The following is a 15,390-nucleotide window of genomic DNA, read 5'->3' as shown; positions in this document are numbered from 1 at the left end:
CCCCCTCCCTTTCTGGTCCTGATGAAGGATCTTTATTCATTTCCATAGAGGCTGCCTGGCCTGTTGGTTTGCTCCAGCATTTTGTGTATGTTGCTCTGACTTTCCAGCATCTGCAGAATCTCTTGTGTTCTTATATATCAGTGATAAATTTGATTCAAAGTGAGAAGCACAAGACCTTTAACACTGGAAGTATAACTGAGAGGTATATGTTCTCCTTGAGGGAGAATTAAGAAGTTATTACTTAGCACACCAGAATTTATGGTGGCACAAAAGTTCATTTATCAGACAGTTTCTCGGCTCATTCAATATCATCTTTACTTTTTTACTCTATGCTATTGTAATTGATTCAGAGGACCTTGGGAGTTATCAATAGTGAGAAAGGATTTGGAGAAGTTGCAACATAGAACAGATTGTTAATCCACTGCCAGGTGTGCCCTGAGAATCTTGAGGGAGTATTAAACATAATGTGACATTGAATTGTGACTTCATTAATTGCACCTCATACTGATCCTACCATAACTTAAGCAAATGTTTGATTATTAAACAAAATTAGAGAACAGATTACTGCAGGATAACATTGATATGCATTGCATATTGGTAACAAGAGAATAAAAATTGGTAACTTTTAAGTTATGAAGCTGTGACCAGTGGGATGTTCCTGGGATTTGTACTGAAGTTTGGTGTTTGCATTCTATATCAGTGTTTTGGATGAGGATCAACTATTATTTCCATCTTTACTATCTGACATGAAGAAAGTGAAGTTGCAGTGAGGGGAGTGCAGAAGTTCTTTAGGGGATAAAATAAATGGGCAAGGATGTGTGATTTGGAATACAAAGTGAAAAATATGTGAAGTCATCTTAAATAGAGAAAATATAAAGGGGGGAGTACTTTGTAAATTATGATAGATTAAAAGGTGTTGGTGCTCATTGAGAGCTGGATTCTTTGTATGGGAATCACTAAGTTAGCAAACGTGTACAGCAAGCAATTCAGAAGAAGGGAAATGGTATGATTGCATTGACTACAAGAGGATTTGAGTACAAGAGTGGAGTCATCTTATCTGGATTATACGGATTACTGTACTTGTGAAAATGGAACTGGAATACAGTTGGAACTCTTTTCTCCAATTGATATATTTATCACAGGAAAAAGGTGCAGTGAAATATTCAGTAGATTAATGCTTTGGACACCGAGTTTGTTGTATAAAAGAGATAGTGTAGACCAAGTCTGTGCTTTGAATTGTATGTAAAACAATTGAAATCTAAAAGAACATGTCAGTTGTCATGTAGAAGGATAGTATAGTATTCAGATTTGCATTTTAATTTCAGATTTTGACATTTTATTTTGTTGAAAAAAAAGCTTACTTGTTGAGTTAGCATCTGCACCCTGATTGTTTTCTTCAGAAGACGATCTCCTTGAATAGTGGCCCTTTTCCGGATTTGCTGTTTTTGGAGAGTAGAATAAGTTCAAATTTGAAGAAGCCTTTGATTCTAGTTTGAACATTTGCCAATATATACTACATAAGGTAAGATTCTTAAGCTGAAACAAAAGGTTGTTTCATGACCAATCACTTTAGTAGCAAAATTTGAAATATGAAAGACCAGTGCCCTTGAATGGAAAATCCTACAAAAGATAGTGGATACAGTCCAGTCCATCATGGGTAAAGCCTACCCCACGATTCAGCACATCCACATGGAATGTTTTTGCAGGGAAGCAGTCTCCATCATCAGGCCCCCCCACCACACAGGGCATGTTTTCTTCTTGCTGCTTCCATCAGGAAGAAGGTATAGGAGCCTCAGGAATCACATCAACAAGTTCAGGAACAGTTATTATCCTTCAAGCAATTGGACCTAAACCCAAGGGGATACTTCACTCAACCTCGCTTGCCCCATCATTGAACTGTTCCCAAAACCTATGGACTCACTTTCAAGAACTCTTCATCTCATGTTCTGGGTATTTACTGTTTGTTTATTTATTTATTCATTCATTCATTCTTTATTTTTTCCTTCTTTCTTTTCATATTTGCAGCTTGCTGTCTCTTGCACACTGTTTGTCCACTTTGTAAATTCAGTCTTTCATTGATTCTATTATGGTTATTGGATTTATTGAGTATGCCTGCAAGATAATGAATCTCAGGGTTGTATTTGTGACATTTATGTACTTTGATAATGAATTTCCTTTGAAATTTGAACTGAACTTTGAATTAATTGCCTTTAATCTATTATAGGTGGTGAATTTCAAATTTTCAAGTGCCTCTCTGACAGGCTGTTCTACCAACATGTCTAGGATTTACCAAGTCCACTGGGGTTATATATTTTTTTACTAATGCAAAAATGGGTGCACGCTGAAGACATTTATTTTATTTGTTCATGGAATACGGATATTGCTGCAATTCTGGCAATTATTGATAATCCCTGATTGCTTCTGAATTTAGAAGATAGTTAAGATTCAATTGCATTAGTAATGATAGAATCATGTGTTAGTCTAACTATGTATGTAGTTCTCCTTCCACAAAATGTATAGATAAATCAGATTGGTTTTTAATGTGGTGTGAAGTTTCATGATCATCGTTTCTGATATGGACCTTTGTGTCAAATTTTATTTTTAGATTTGACTAGAATAGTGTATTGTAATATAAACCAGAGTGTAATGAAAATCATTGCTTGCATGATGCTCACAGTAAACCGTCTACATGGTAATTAAATACAACCGTAAGTACAATAAAAGCACAGAACAGCAAAGTGATCCAGAGTTCCTCAGGCAATCTGATGGACTGCAAAAGTAATGCAATACAAAGGTACCAGAAGTGTCAATAGCAGAACTACCAAGAGAGGTAGAGTAAAGTGAATGAGAATGTGGCAGCAACACCAGGAAAGGAGTGTGACAGAGTTGATGGGTTTGAGAGTTTGACAGCAGTGGCGAAGAAGGTGTTCTTTAAGTGTGGATGTCTGATCTTTCAACCTCCTGTATCTTTTGCCAGGAAGTAGAGGAGAGAAAAAGGAATAGCCAGAATGACAGGAATCCTTGATGATTATACTAGTCTTCCTGAAGCAACACACCATGAAGACAGATTGGATGGAAGGAAGTGATGAACATGTGATAGACTGGTCTTTATTTGAGCTATCCAGTTGGTTTGGTGGATTTGCAGTTATATCTCCAGATCAGTGGTTCACTTTTCCGGTTACCATTCCAGTAATATGACCACCTTATCTTGCAATATCTATAAATTACTGGCCTATTTGGTTATTTTAGGTTAATTACCTAGTGCCAACCTGGATTGGTTTGCATTTAATGGAGTAAAGATGGCAGTTTCCTTCCCTGATAGTTTTTACAATAATTTGAATTGAATTCTGCTTTGCTACAATAGGGTTTGCAAACGAGCATTGTGCCATGACAATGGGCTGTTATGCAGCACTTACCTTAATCATCGCATACATGTATACTATTCTTGAATGGTAAATTCTTGTTTGCTCTGGTACTAATCCAAAACCATGCAGCATCTGATAAAACTAACATTTATGAGAATAACAAACACAAAATGCTGGAGGAACTCAGCAGGCTGGCAGCATCTCTGGAAAAAAGTACGGTCGATGTTTCGGGCCACGATCCTTTGGCAGGACTGGAGAAAAAGAACTGCAGAGTAGATTTGAAAGGTGGAGGGAGGGGAGAGAGAAACGCCAGGCGATAGGTGAAATTAGAAGCGGGAGGGATGAAGCAAAGAGCTAGGAAGTTGATCGGTGAAAGAGACAGAAGGCTACAGAAGAAAGGAGAAAAGGGGTGGGGGGAGGCACCGGGGGAAGTGAGTTTCACTGATTGCCTGATGTTTCTCTCTCCTCTCTCCACACCTTTCAAATTTACTCCTCAGCATTTTTTCCTCCAGTCCTGCCGAAGGGTTTCAGCCGGAAATGTCGACTGTACTTCTTTATATAGATGCTGCCTGGCCTGCTGAGTTCCTCCAGCATTTTGTGTGTGTTGCTCAGATTTTCAGCATCTGCAGATTTTCTCTTGTTAGTGATTTATGAGATTGAAACTGAAATAAAGCGGTTTGACAACAACCTTTCCTACAATGTCAGCACAACAAAGGAGTTGGTCATTGACTTCAGGAAGTTTGTGGTACACACTCCTATTTACATCAGTGGTGACGAGGTTGAGAGCTTCAAGTTCTTAAGAATGAACATTGTTGTTGTCCACACAACACTATTGCCAAGAAAGCTCAAAAGCACCTCAGGTTCCTCAGTAGGCTTAAGAAATTGAGCATGTCTCTTTGACTCTTACCAATTTTTTGTCAATGCACCATAGAAAGCTTCCTATCTGGATGCATCCTGGCTTGGTCTGGCATCTGCTCTGCCTGTGACCATGAAAAATTGCAATATGTTGTGGACATGGCTTATTACATAGCAGAAACCAGTCTCCCTTTCAGGATCTCCTTGCAGCCAGCATAATCAATGACCCCACCCACCCCTCCATCCAATATTCTCTCCATCCCTCCCCCTCACCCCACTCTCATTGGGCAGAAAAAAAACTGAAAGCTTATACCACCAGGCTAGAAGACAGATGCTGTCCCATTGTAGGAGCCTTGTATCTATTTATTGTTAGTCTATATTGTATTTGTGTTGCACATCCTCATTCTAGGTTAAGGTAATTTGTTACCTGGGTTTAGGTGGCGTTAGAGATAAATGAATATAGTCACCTGTTTACCTTCATTGTGGCACAGAGAGGGGATGAGTGGGAAGCAGATTTTCTTTGTTAACCACTCTTGTATTTGTTTGAACTTGATCCAATTATGTTTATTTTTGACTGCTCATCTTTGTTTGAATTTGATCCAGTTACGCTCACCTCACTCGTTTTGTTTCACTGGATTTATGGGAAGAATCAAATGATTTTATTGATGGTTTGTAATAACCATCAAATTGGCCGGCTGGTGGCGTAGTGACATCAGTGCTGGACTCCGGAACGGAGGTTCACAGGTTTGAATCCAGTTGAGCTCACAACTCGACCTCATAAAATAAATAAAATACTGCGAAATGTCTTGTGAGGAGTCTTTCGTTCTGCGCCTTATAAGGCATGAAAATATTCAACACTGGCCTCTCAGGCCTGAGTCGATGTCATCATCATGTAATAAAGGATTAAATGTACTTTTTTGAGTTGGAATTCAGTTCACTGGAAATGTGCCGTACAGTGCAATACTCCCTCACTTAGCCTCTCAACGACTTGTGTTTTCAGGTTGACGTTACACCCACTATATGGAAAGATGGAATTGTTTACTGCACTGCATTTTCTCTGTAATTGTACCAGTTTATGTGCATTCTATTATTGTTTTTACTGTGATCTACCTGTAAGACAGTTTTTTTTTCTCTGTACCTTGGTGTTATATATGACAATTATAAACAAATTTGCCAAATTTTGTTACTTACTCCCAGAACTGAAATGACCATACTGGGTGTGTTCTTCAGAGGATCTCCTTGAATACTGACCCTTGACCTGGTAACCTGAAAGTGTAATACATTGAAAACTGGTGAATTTCCCTCATTTAATTTAAGCATTATTTATTCACCTATTTGTTCATTTTACCAATAAAACTATTTGCTCAATGGATTTTAAGTGAAAAATGTTAGTATAAGTAGAAACATAGAAATATAGAAAACCTACAGCACAATACAGGCCCTTCGGCCCACAAAGCTGTGCCGAACATGTCCTTACCTTAGAACTACCTAGGCTTACCCATAGCCCTCTATTTTTTAAGCTCCATATATCCATCCAGGAGTCTCTTAAAAGACCCTATCGTTTCCGCCGGCAGCCCATTCCACGCACTCACCATTCTCTGCGTAAAAAAACTTACCCTTGACATCTCCTTGGTACCTACTTCCAAGCACCTTAAAACTATGCCCTCTCGTGCTAGCCATTTCAGCCCTGCAAAAAAATCTCTGACTATCCACATGATCAATGTTTCTCATTATCTTGTACACCTCTATCAGGTCACCTCTCATCCTCCATCGCTCCAAGGAGAAAAGGCCGAGTTTACTCAACCTATTCTCATAAGGCATGCTCCCCAATCCAGGCAACATCCTTGTAATTCTCCTCTGTACCCTTTCCACATCATTCCTGTAGAGAGGCGACCAGAATTGAGCACAGTACTCCAAGTGGGGTCTTTATCAGGGTCCTATATTGCTGCAACATTACCTCTCTGCTCTTAAACTCAGTAGTAATTGTTTTGACAAACTTCCATTAATACTGGCATCTTCCCCTTTCCTTCTTAGTTCTGAAGAAGGGTCCTGGCCCAAAATGTCAACCGTTTACTCATTTCCATAGATGCTGCCTGACCTGCTGAGTTCCTACAGCATTTTGTGTGTGTTGCTTTCCATTGGCAAGAGTGGGTTTTAATATACAAATCTGTAGGCAGTTCTGTTATGAACAGATAGCCAGTTTTTGTCAGTTTGACAGAGATGGGATTGATTTTTATATGGAGCAGATACCCTTAAGATCATTGGGTTTTATTCCTGCACAATGACATTTTGGCATCAACCATTTTGGAGATAATTTGAGTCACTGGTAAGAAGGTTCCAGCCTGTCTTCCCTGAAGGAACGGGATATAGGTTTGTGTCATAAGTCCACACTAATTGAGGAGAATCCCAGTTTGATTTTACAACTATTCATGGTAGGGTGGGTTACTCATGTAGTGTCATTGCCACTGCATTTTTCTGCGGTCTTTAAATTCACCTTAATTTAGCACAAAGTTACCTCACTTACACAGTAAATACTTGTTTCAGCTAGTGCTAAACATTCAATATGTAGATTCTTTTAAAGCATAATTATATCTGAACTGACTAAATCAACATGTTACTTACTTCCAGAATCAAAGTGACTACTGTGGGTGTCTTCTTCGGTAGATCTCCTTGAATACTGGCCCTTAGTCTGGTGACCTTAATGTGTAATAAATTGACAATTGGTGAACTTATCTTTTGGTTGGAGCATTTGTTCATTTTTTACCTTTTTATCACCAATAACTATATGCTGAATGAATTTTATAGCAGATAATGTTAGTATTTATTCTGACAAGCTTCCAATGGATAGAGCAGCTTTTAATGTTCAAATCTGTAGGTAGTTCTGCTGTGAACATAGAAACACAGAAAACCTATGGCACAATACAGGCCTTTCGGCCCACAAAGCTTTGCCAAATGTCCTTACCTTAGAATTACCTAGGCTTATCCATATTCCTCTATTTTTCTAAGCTCCATGTAGCCATCCAGGAGTCTCTTAAAAGACCCTATCGTATCTGCATCCACTGCTGCCGACGGCAGCACATTCCACGCACTCGCCACTCTCTGCTTAAGAAAACTTACCCCTGGCATCTCCTCTGTACCTATTCCCAAGCATCTTAAAACTGTGCCCTTTCATGCTAGCCATTTCAGCCCTGGGGAAAAGCCACTGACTATCCACACAATCAATGCCTCTCATTATCTTGTACACTTCTATCAGGACACCTCTCATCCTCTGTTGCTCCAAGCAGGAAAGGCTGAGTTCACTCAACCTATTCTCATAAGGCATGCTCCCCAATCCGGGCAACATCCTTGTAAATCTCCTGTGCAGCCTTTCTATGGTTTCCACGTCCTTCCTGTAGTGAGGTGACCAGAATTGAGCATAGTACTCCCAAGTGGAGTCTGACCAGGGTCCTATATAGCTACAACATTACCTCTCGGCCCTTAAACTCAATCCCACGGTCGATGAAGGCCAATGCACCGTATGCCTTCTTAACCACCGAGTCAACCTGCGTAGCCCCAAGATCCCTTTGATCCTCCACACTGCCAAGAGTCTTACTATTAATACTCTATTCTGCCATCATATTTGACCTTTCAAATATTTCACACTTACCTGGATTTAACTCCATCTGCCACTTCTCAGCCCAGTTTTGCATCCTATCAATGTCCCATTGTAACCTTTGACAGCCCTCCACATTATTCACAGCACCCCCAACCTATGTGTCATCAGTGAACTTACAAACCCATCCTTCCACTTCCTCATCCAGGTTATTTATAAAAAACACGAAGAGTAGGAGTCCCAGAACAGATCCCTGAGGCACATCACTGATCACCGACCTCCATGCAGAATATGACCCATGTATAACCACTCTTTGCCTTCTGTGGGCAAGCCAGTTCTGGATCCACAAAGCAATGTCCCCTTGGATCCCATGCCTCCTTACTTGCTCTATAAGCCTTGCAGGGGTACTTTATCAACTGCCTTGCTGAAATCTATATACACTACATCTACAGCTCTACCTTCATCAATGTATTTTGTCACATCCTCAAAAAATGTTATCAGCCTCATAAGGTACGACCTACCTTTGATAAAGCCATGCTGACTATTCTTAATCATATTATACCTCTCCAAATGTTTATAAATCCTGCCTCTATCTTCTCCATCAACTTACCAACCATTGAAGTAAGAATCACTGGCCTATAATTTCTTGGGCTATCCCTACTCCCTTTCTTGAATAAGGGAACAACATCCACAACCCACCAATCCTCCAGAACCTCTCCTGTCCTTATTGATAATGCAAAGATCATCACTAGAGGCTCAGCAACCTCCTCCGTTGCTTCCCACTGTAGCCTGAGGTACATCCCTTCCGGTCTTGGTGACTTAACGAACCTGATGCTTTGCAGAAGCTCCAGCACAACCTCTTCCTTAATATCTACATGCTCATGCTTTTCAATCCACTGCAAGTCATCCCTACAATTGCCAAGGTCCTTTTCCATAGTGAATATTGAGGGAAGTGTTCATTAAGTACCTCTGTTATCTTTTCCGGTTCCATACTCTCTTTTCCACTGTCGCACTTGATTGGTCCTATTCACTCATGTGTTATCCTCTTGCTCTTCACATACTTGTAGAATGCCTTGGGGTTTTCCTTAATCCTGTCCGCCAAGACCTTCTCATGGCCCCTTTTGGCTCCCTTTAATTTCATTCTCAAGTTCCTTCCTGCTGGCTTTATAATCTAGATCTCTATCATTACCTAGTTTTTTGAACCTTTCGTAAGCACTTCTTTTTTCTTGACTAGATTTACAACAGCCTTTGTACACCACGATTCCTGTACCCTACCATCCTTTCCCTGTCTTATCAGAATGTACCTATGTAGAACCGCACACAAGTATCTCCTCAACATTTGCCACATTTCTGTATGTTTCCCTGAGAACATCTGTTTCCAAATTATGCTTCCAAATTCCTGCCTGATTGCCTTATATTTCCCTTTATTTCAATTAAACCTTTACCTTTGTCTGTTCCTATCCCTCTCCAATGCTATTATAAAAGAGATAGAATTATGATCACTATCTCCAAAATGCTCTCCCACTGAGAGACCTGACACCTGACCAGATTCACTTCCCAATACCAGATCAAGTACAGCCTCTCCTCTTGTAGGCTTATCTACATATTGTATCAAGAAACCTTCCTGAACACGCCTAACAAACTCCACCTCATTCTAGGGAGATGCCAATCAATATTTAGGAAGATAAAACCTCCCGCCACGACAACCCTGTTATTATTACAGCTTTCCAGAATCGGTTTCCCTATCTGCTCCTCGATGTCCCTGTTACTATTGGGTGGCCTATAAAAAACACCCAGTAAAGTTATTGACCCCTTCCTGTTCCTAACCTCCACCCACAGAGACTCCAGAGACAACCTCTCTATCACTTCCTCCTTTTCTGCAGCCGTGACACAATCCCTGATCAACAGTTCCCCACCTCTTTTGCCTCTCTCCCTGTCCTTTCTGAACGGTAACCCAATTCTTTTCATTTTATCTCGGATGGGACTGATTTTGCATTTTCGTAGAGCAGATACCCTTAAGGTCATTAGGTGTCATTCCTGCACAATGAGTTATAACTATATAACTATATAAGGCCAGTTCACTTGTGTCATTTAAGGTAAAATTGGATAGGTATATGGACAGGAAAGGAGTGGGGGGTTATGGGCTGAGTGTGGGTAGGTGGGACTAGGTGAGATTAAGAGTTCGGCACGGACTAGGAGGGCCGAGATGGCCTGTTTCCGTGCTGTGATTGTTATATGGTTATATAGTTACTTATTGGAGATACTGTAATGTGTATCTCTGACAGTGCCAGACTCGGAAGGGGGATTAGCTGTCTTCCCTGAAGGAACTGTTTCTGGATTCTCATTAGTCTAAATTAATTGAGGAGAATTACAATTTAGGTTTTCAACTATTTGTGGTAGGGTTTGAATTTGCATATTGTCCTTTGCTTATGTAGTACCATTGCCACTGGATTATTCTGCAGTCTTTAAGTTCACGTTAATTTAACATAGTTACCTCACTTGTGTCAACTGGTGCTAAGCATTCAATGTGTACACTCCTGTAAAGGATATTCATATCCTAACTGTCAAATTATCCTGATTAATTTGAAGTGTTACTTACTTCCAGAATTGAAGTGACTATTCTGGGTGCCTTCTTCAGAGGATCTCCTTGAATAATGACCCTTAACCTGGTGACCTGAATGCGTAATAAGTTGACAGTTGGTGAACTTTCCCCTTGTTTTTTTTTCACCAGTAACCACTTGCCCAATGTAATTTACAGCAGAAAATGTTAGTATTTGGTTTGACAAACTTATTTTAGAAAGGGCTCTGAATGGACAAATCTGTAGGCAACTCTATAATTGTGAATAGATAGTACACCACAGTTCTTGACAGTTTGACTGGCATGGAATTGCTTTGTGTTTTCATTGTGTTGATACATTTTCATTGAGTCTTTAGGTTTTATTCCTCTCTGTGACTTATAACTGGATGGTCTCCTCAGCTATTTCAAAGATAATTTGGAATCACTAATATTGCTGTTCTGAGAAGGAAGATATAAGCTTTCTTTCCTGATGGGGCCGAGATATTTTCATGTAACAGTCCAAACGAATTGATGAAAATCCCAGTTCCGTTTTGAAATTTCTCATGGTGGGGCCTGAATTTGCAACATATGGATATAGTACTTTAACCTACTAGGCTACTCTGCATTCACATTCATTTCACAAAAATTTACCTCATTTACACGGTAAATATTTGTGCTGACGCGGAACATCCAATATGTGGACTCTTGTAAGGAACAGTCTTGACCTAGCTGACATAATAACATGTTACTTACTGCCAGAATTGGAGTGATGATTCTGCGTGTTTTCTTCAGAGGATCTCCTTGAAAATTGGCCCTTCACTTGGTGACCTGAAAGTGTAATTGGTGAATTTCTCTTTTGGATTGAATACTTGTTAGTTTTTCATTAATTAACTAATTTTGCCAACAATTATTTGCTCAGGTATATACAAGTAAAAAATAGTATAAGTAGGAATTGTTCTTACAAAGAACCACTAGAGCAGGAGTTCCCAACCTGGGATCCATAGGAAGGCTGCTGTTTTCTTGAAGGAATTGATGTATTGTTTCTCATATTTGTTCTAATTAATTGCTGGAAATCCTATTCAGTTTTGAAACTTCTTTTGGTAGTTACCACTAGGCTACTCTGGGGTCAAAGTTCACTCTGATTTAACACAAATTTATCTCACTTGTACAGTGAATATTTGTTTGTACTGGTGCTGAACATCCAACATGAAGACTTCTGTAAAGGATAATCATGTCCAAACTGACATAGAAACCACAAAAACATAGGAGCAGATTTATGCCATTTGGCTCATCAAGTCTGCTCCATCATTCAATCATGGCTAAGCCTTTTTTCCTTTCCTTAGCCCCACTCGCCAGCCTTCTCCCCACAACCTTTGATGCTGCGTCCAATCAAGAACCTATCAAGCTCTGCCTTAAATTCACCCATGACTTGGCCTCCACAGCTGCCTGTGATAATATACTTCATAAATTCACCACCCTCTGGCTAAAGAAATTTCTCTGCATTTCTGTTTTAAATGGACACCTCTCTATCCTGAGGCTGTGTCCTCTTGTCCTAGACTCTCTCATCATGGAAAGTGTTCTATAACATGCTACTTTCTGCCAGAATTAGAATGACCATTTTGTCTATTTCCTTCAGAGGATCTCCTTGAATACTGGCCCTTCACCTGGTGACCTGAAAGTGAAATAAATTGACAATTGGTGCATTTCTCTTTAGGTTTGAGCATTTGTCAACTTTTTTACTAATTCACTAACTTCCCTTGAGGTGCTCTGCAGGGATCTGTTCTGAGAATCCTCCTCTTTGTGATTTTTATCAATGATATGAGCAAGTAGAAGGATGGGTTAGTAAGTTTGCTGATGACACAAAAGTTTGGGGTTTTGTGGATAGTCTGGAGGGTTGTCAAAGGTTACAGTGAGACATTGATAGGATGCAGAACTGGGCTGAGAGGTGGCAGATGGAGTTCAACCCAGATAAGTGTGAAGTGGCTCATTTAGGCAGGTCAATTTTGAAGACAGAGTATAATATTTATGGTAAGGCTCTTGGTAGTGTGTAGAGGATCAGCAAGATCTTGGGGTCCGTGTCCACAGGGCACTCAAAACTGCTGTGCAGGTTGACTATTGTTAAGGTGTATAGTGTGATGAACTTAATCATCCGTGGAATTGAGTTCAAGAGCCATGAGGTAATGTTAAAGCTAAATAAGACCATACTTCCACTTGGAGTACTGTGCTCAGTTCTGGTCACCTCACTATAGGAAGGATGTGGATACTATAGAGAGAGATTTACAAGGATGTTGCCTGGATTGGAGAGCGTGCCTTATGAGAATGGGTTGAGCAAACTTGATCTTTTCTCCTTGGAGTGACGGAGGATGAGAAGTAATTTGATAGAGGTAAAGATGATGAAAAGCATAGGTCATGTGGATAGCCAGAAAGCTTTTCTCACGGCTGAAATGGCTAATGAAATGGCTGAAGGTGCTTGGAAGTAAGTACAGAGGAGATGTCAGGGGTAAGTTTTTCACACAGCCAATGGAGGCAGATACAACTGGGTCTTTTAAGAGACCCTTAGATAGGTACATGGAACTTAGAAAAATAGAGGGCTAGGCAGTAGGGAAATTCTAGGCAGTTTCTAGAGTAGATTACGTGGTTGGCACAACATTGTGGGCTGAAGGGCCTGTAATGAGCTGTAGATTTCTATGTTCTAACAGCTATGAGCTCAATAATTTTTACAGTATTATATCTTAGATACAGACTTACATTGGAAAGATTTTTATAATGCACAAATCTGCAGGTGGCTCTCCTAATGTGAATATATAGACCTGTTCTTGATAGTTTGACTGGGGTGGAATTTCTTGTGTTCCATGGAACAGATACCTTTAAGTTCATCAGGTTTTATTCTCATGCAATTGTTTATAACTGCATAGTGTCCACAGCTATTTCAGAGATGATTGGAATCACTAGCATTGCTGGACTGAGAAGGAGGATGCAAATGACCTTTCCTGAGGGCACTGAGTGAGGTATTGGTTTCTCTAAACAGTCTAAGTGATTTGATGACAATACCAGTTCAGTTTTGAAACTTCTCATGGAGTATGAACTTGCAACATATATGGTTACTTGTAGAATACTATTACAACTAGGCTACCCTACAGTCTTTAAGTTCGCATTCAATTCACACAATTTTACCTCACTTTCACAGTGAATGCCTGGCAAATATCTAATGTCAAGAGTCTCATAAACGATAATTATGTTGTAACTGACAAAATAATGTGATACTTACTGCCAGAATTGGAGTGACCATTCTGCCTATTCTCTTCAGAGGATCTCCTTGAATATTGACCCTTCACCTGCTGACCTGTTTTGATAAATATAGTTAGTGTACAACCTTTTGTAAGTCTCCAATGTAGTTTGATACTATAAATGACCCAGTGTAATATCATGAAACCTCAGGTATAACAATTTGTCATTGTGTTTTTTAGAGAAGTATAAATTGTATCATATGCATCTATCCAGTTTGATTTATGGACTTCAATAGACAATAGGCAATAAATGCAGGAGTAGGCCACTTGGCCCTTTGAGCCAGCACTGAAATTCACTGTGATCATGGCTGATCATCCACAATCAGTACCCTATTCCTTCCTTCTCTCCATATCCCTTAACTCCGCTATCTTTAAGAGCTCTATCTAACTCTTTCTGCCTTCCGAGGCAGGAGATTCCACAGGTCCACAACTCTCTGGGCGAAAAAGTTTTTCCTCAACTCCGTTCTAAATGGCCTACCCCTTATTCTTAAACTGTGGCCTCTGGTTCTGGACTCCCCCAACACTGGGAACATGTTCCCTGCCTCTAGCGTGTCTAGTCCCTTCATAATCTTATACATTTCAATCAGATCCCCTTTCATCCTTCTAAATTCAAGTGTATACAAGCTTAGTCACTCCAATCTTTCAACATATGACAGTCCTGCCATTCCGGGAATTTAGCTCGCGAACCTATGCTGCACCCCCTTAATAGCAAGAATGTCCTTCCTCAAATTTGGAGACCAAAACTGCACACAGCTGCAGACTTCAGTTTGGATTATGTGTTCTAATTGCACATTTGATAGGATGACTCTCCCCAAATGGTTGTCAGCCCCAAACTGAGATTGCTAACCCCCTTTCTTGATGACCACTTTGTTGGTTTTTTTTATCTTTTTTTCTGTTATTATTCAATTCCATTGAAGTTACTTATAACTGGATAGCATGCCTATTGAATTCAGAGAAGGAAAAATATTAACTACAGTTTGGAACTGGGATCTGCTATGCGGCAGGCTGCGAAAAGGTGGTGGTGATCTTTTTTTCCAGAAGGGTTTCAGTGTTCCATTGAACTTCATCACAATTGAATTCAGCTTGATGTAGTAGAACATGATCTTGCAAAATTATTTATTAGTGCAGCACCATAACCTCAGCACATTGGTAAAGTAATTCTCTATCTAGAGCACAAAATGAAAATGTCTGCACGCAAGTGGTAAACACAGAAATATAATGGTTCCTGCTCACCAGTGTTTAAATTTTAAGTGGGTGAATTTTTGCTGACCAAAGAGATCAGGGATAGGAGGCAAATTTGGTAAGTTGCAGACCCTTTATAATTCTTTTATTACTTTATTCTGTGCAATGATCTTAAGAACACTGTTACATAACTAAAATGACACATTACTTATTGCCAGAATTGAAGCAACCTTTCTCCCATTTTCTTGAGAAACCTTTTGTGATTTTATTACTATTGTTTCAGAACCATTTCTCTTCAAATATCAATTAAGCATTGAATTGATTTATTTTTATTTTATCTAATGTTTAATCTAAGTTGGAATTGACATTTGTGGGACAATTATTTACTCCACACACTTTTATAAAAACAGTCAGCCAAACTTAACATGAAAAGTTAATACATTTTCAATGCCTTTGCTGCATAAGGTAGGGTTAACAGCTGTTTTTCAGTAATCATCTTGCACTATTCTTTGCTCTTGCATACTTTGAAAAGTTGGTTTATATTGGGTGTGT

The 15,390-nt window shown here is 39.6% G+C and overlaps 2 protein-coding genes across 2 annotated transcripts in view; one reads left to right on the top strand and one right to left on the bottom strand.

Moving 5' to 3' along the window:
- nt5dc1 (5'-nucleotidase domain containing 1) overlaps nt 1–15,390 on the top strand; it is a 619,201-nt gene that overhangs the window by 116,105 nt on the left and 487,706 nt on the right. The gene's annotated exons all lie outside the window — the stretch shown is intronic.
- Nucleotides 1–15,390, bottom strand: part of LOC132400455 (collagen alpha-1(X) chain-like) — a 49,912-nt gene that overhangs the window by 4,083 nt on the left and 30,439 nt on the right. Inside the window, exons 5-8 of the mRNA XM_059981438.1 lie at nt 13,638–13,712; nt 11,123–11,197; nt 10,412–10,486; nt 1,362–1,439 (exon numbers count right to left, since the gene is read on the bottom strand). Of these exons, the coding sequence (XP_059837421.1) occupies nt 1,362–1,439; nt 10,412–10,486; nt 11,123–11,197; nt 13,638–13,712 (303 nt within the window). The remainder of the gene's footprint in view (nt 1–1,361; nt 1,440–10,411; nt 10,487–11,122; nt 11,198–13,637; nt 13,713–15,390) is intronic.

The sequence above is a fragment of the Hypanus sabinus genome, chromosome 10, assembly GCF_030144855.1.
Source record: "Hypanus sabinus isolate sHypSab1 chromosome 10, sHypSab1.hap1, whole genome shotgun sequence".
Lineage (NCBI taxonomy): Eukaryota > Metazoa > Chordata > Chondrichthyes > Myliobatiformes > Dasyatidae > Hypanus > Hypanus sabinus.
The sequence above is the reverse complement of the archived record's forward strand: the minus strand, read 5'-3'. Positions and strand labels throughout refer to the sequence as shown.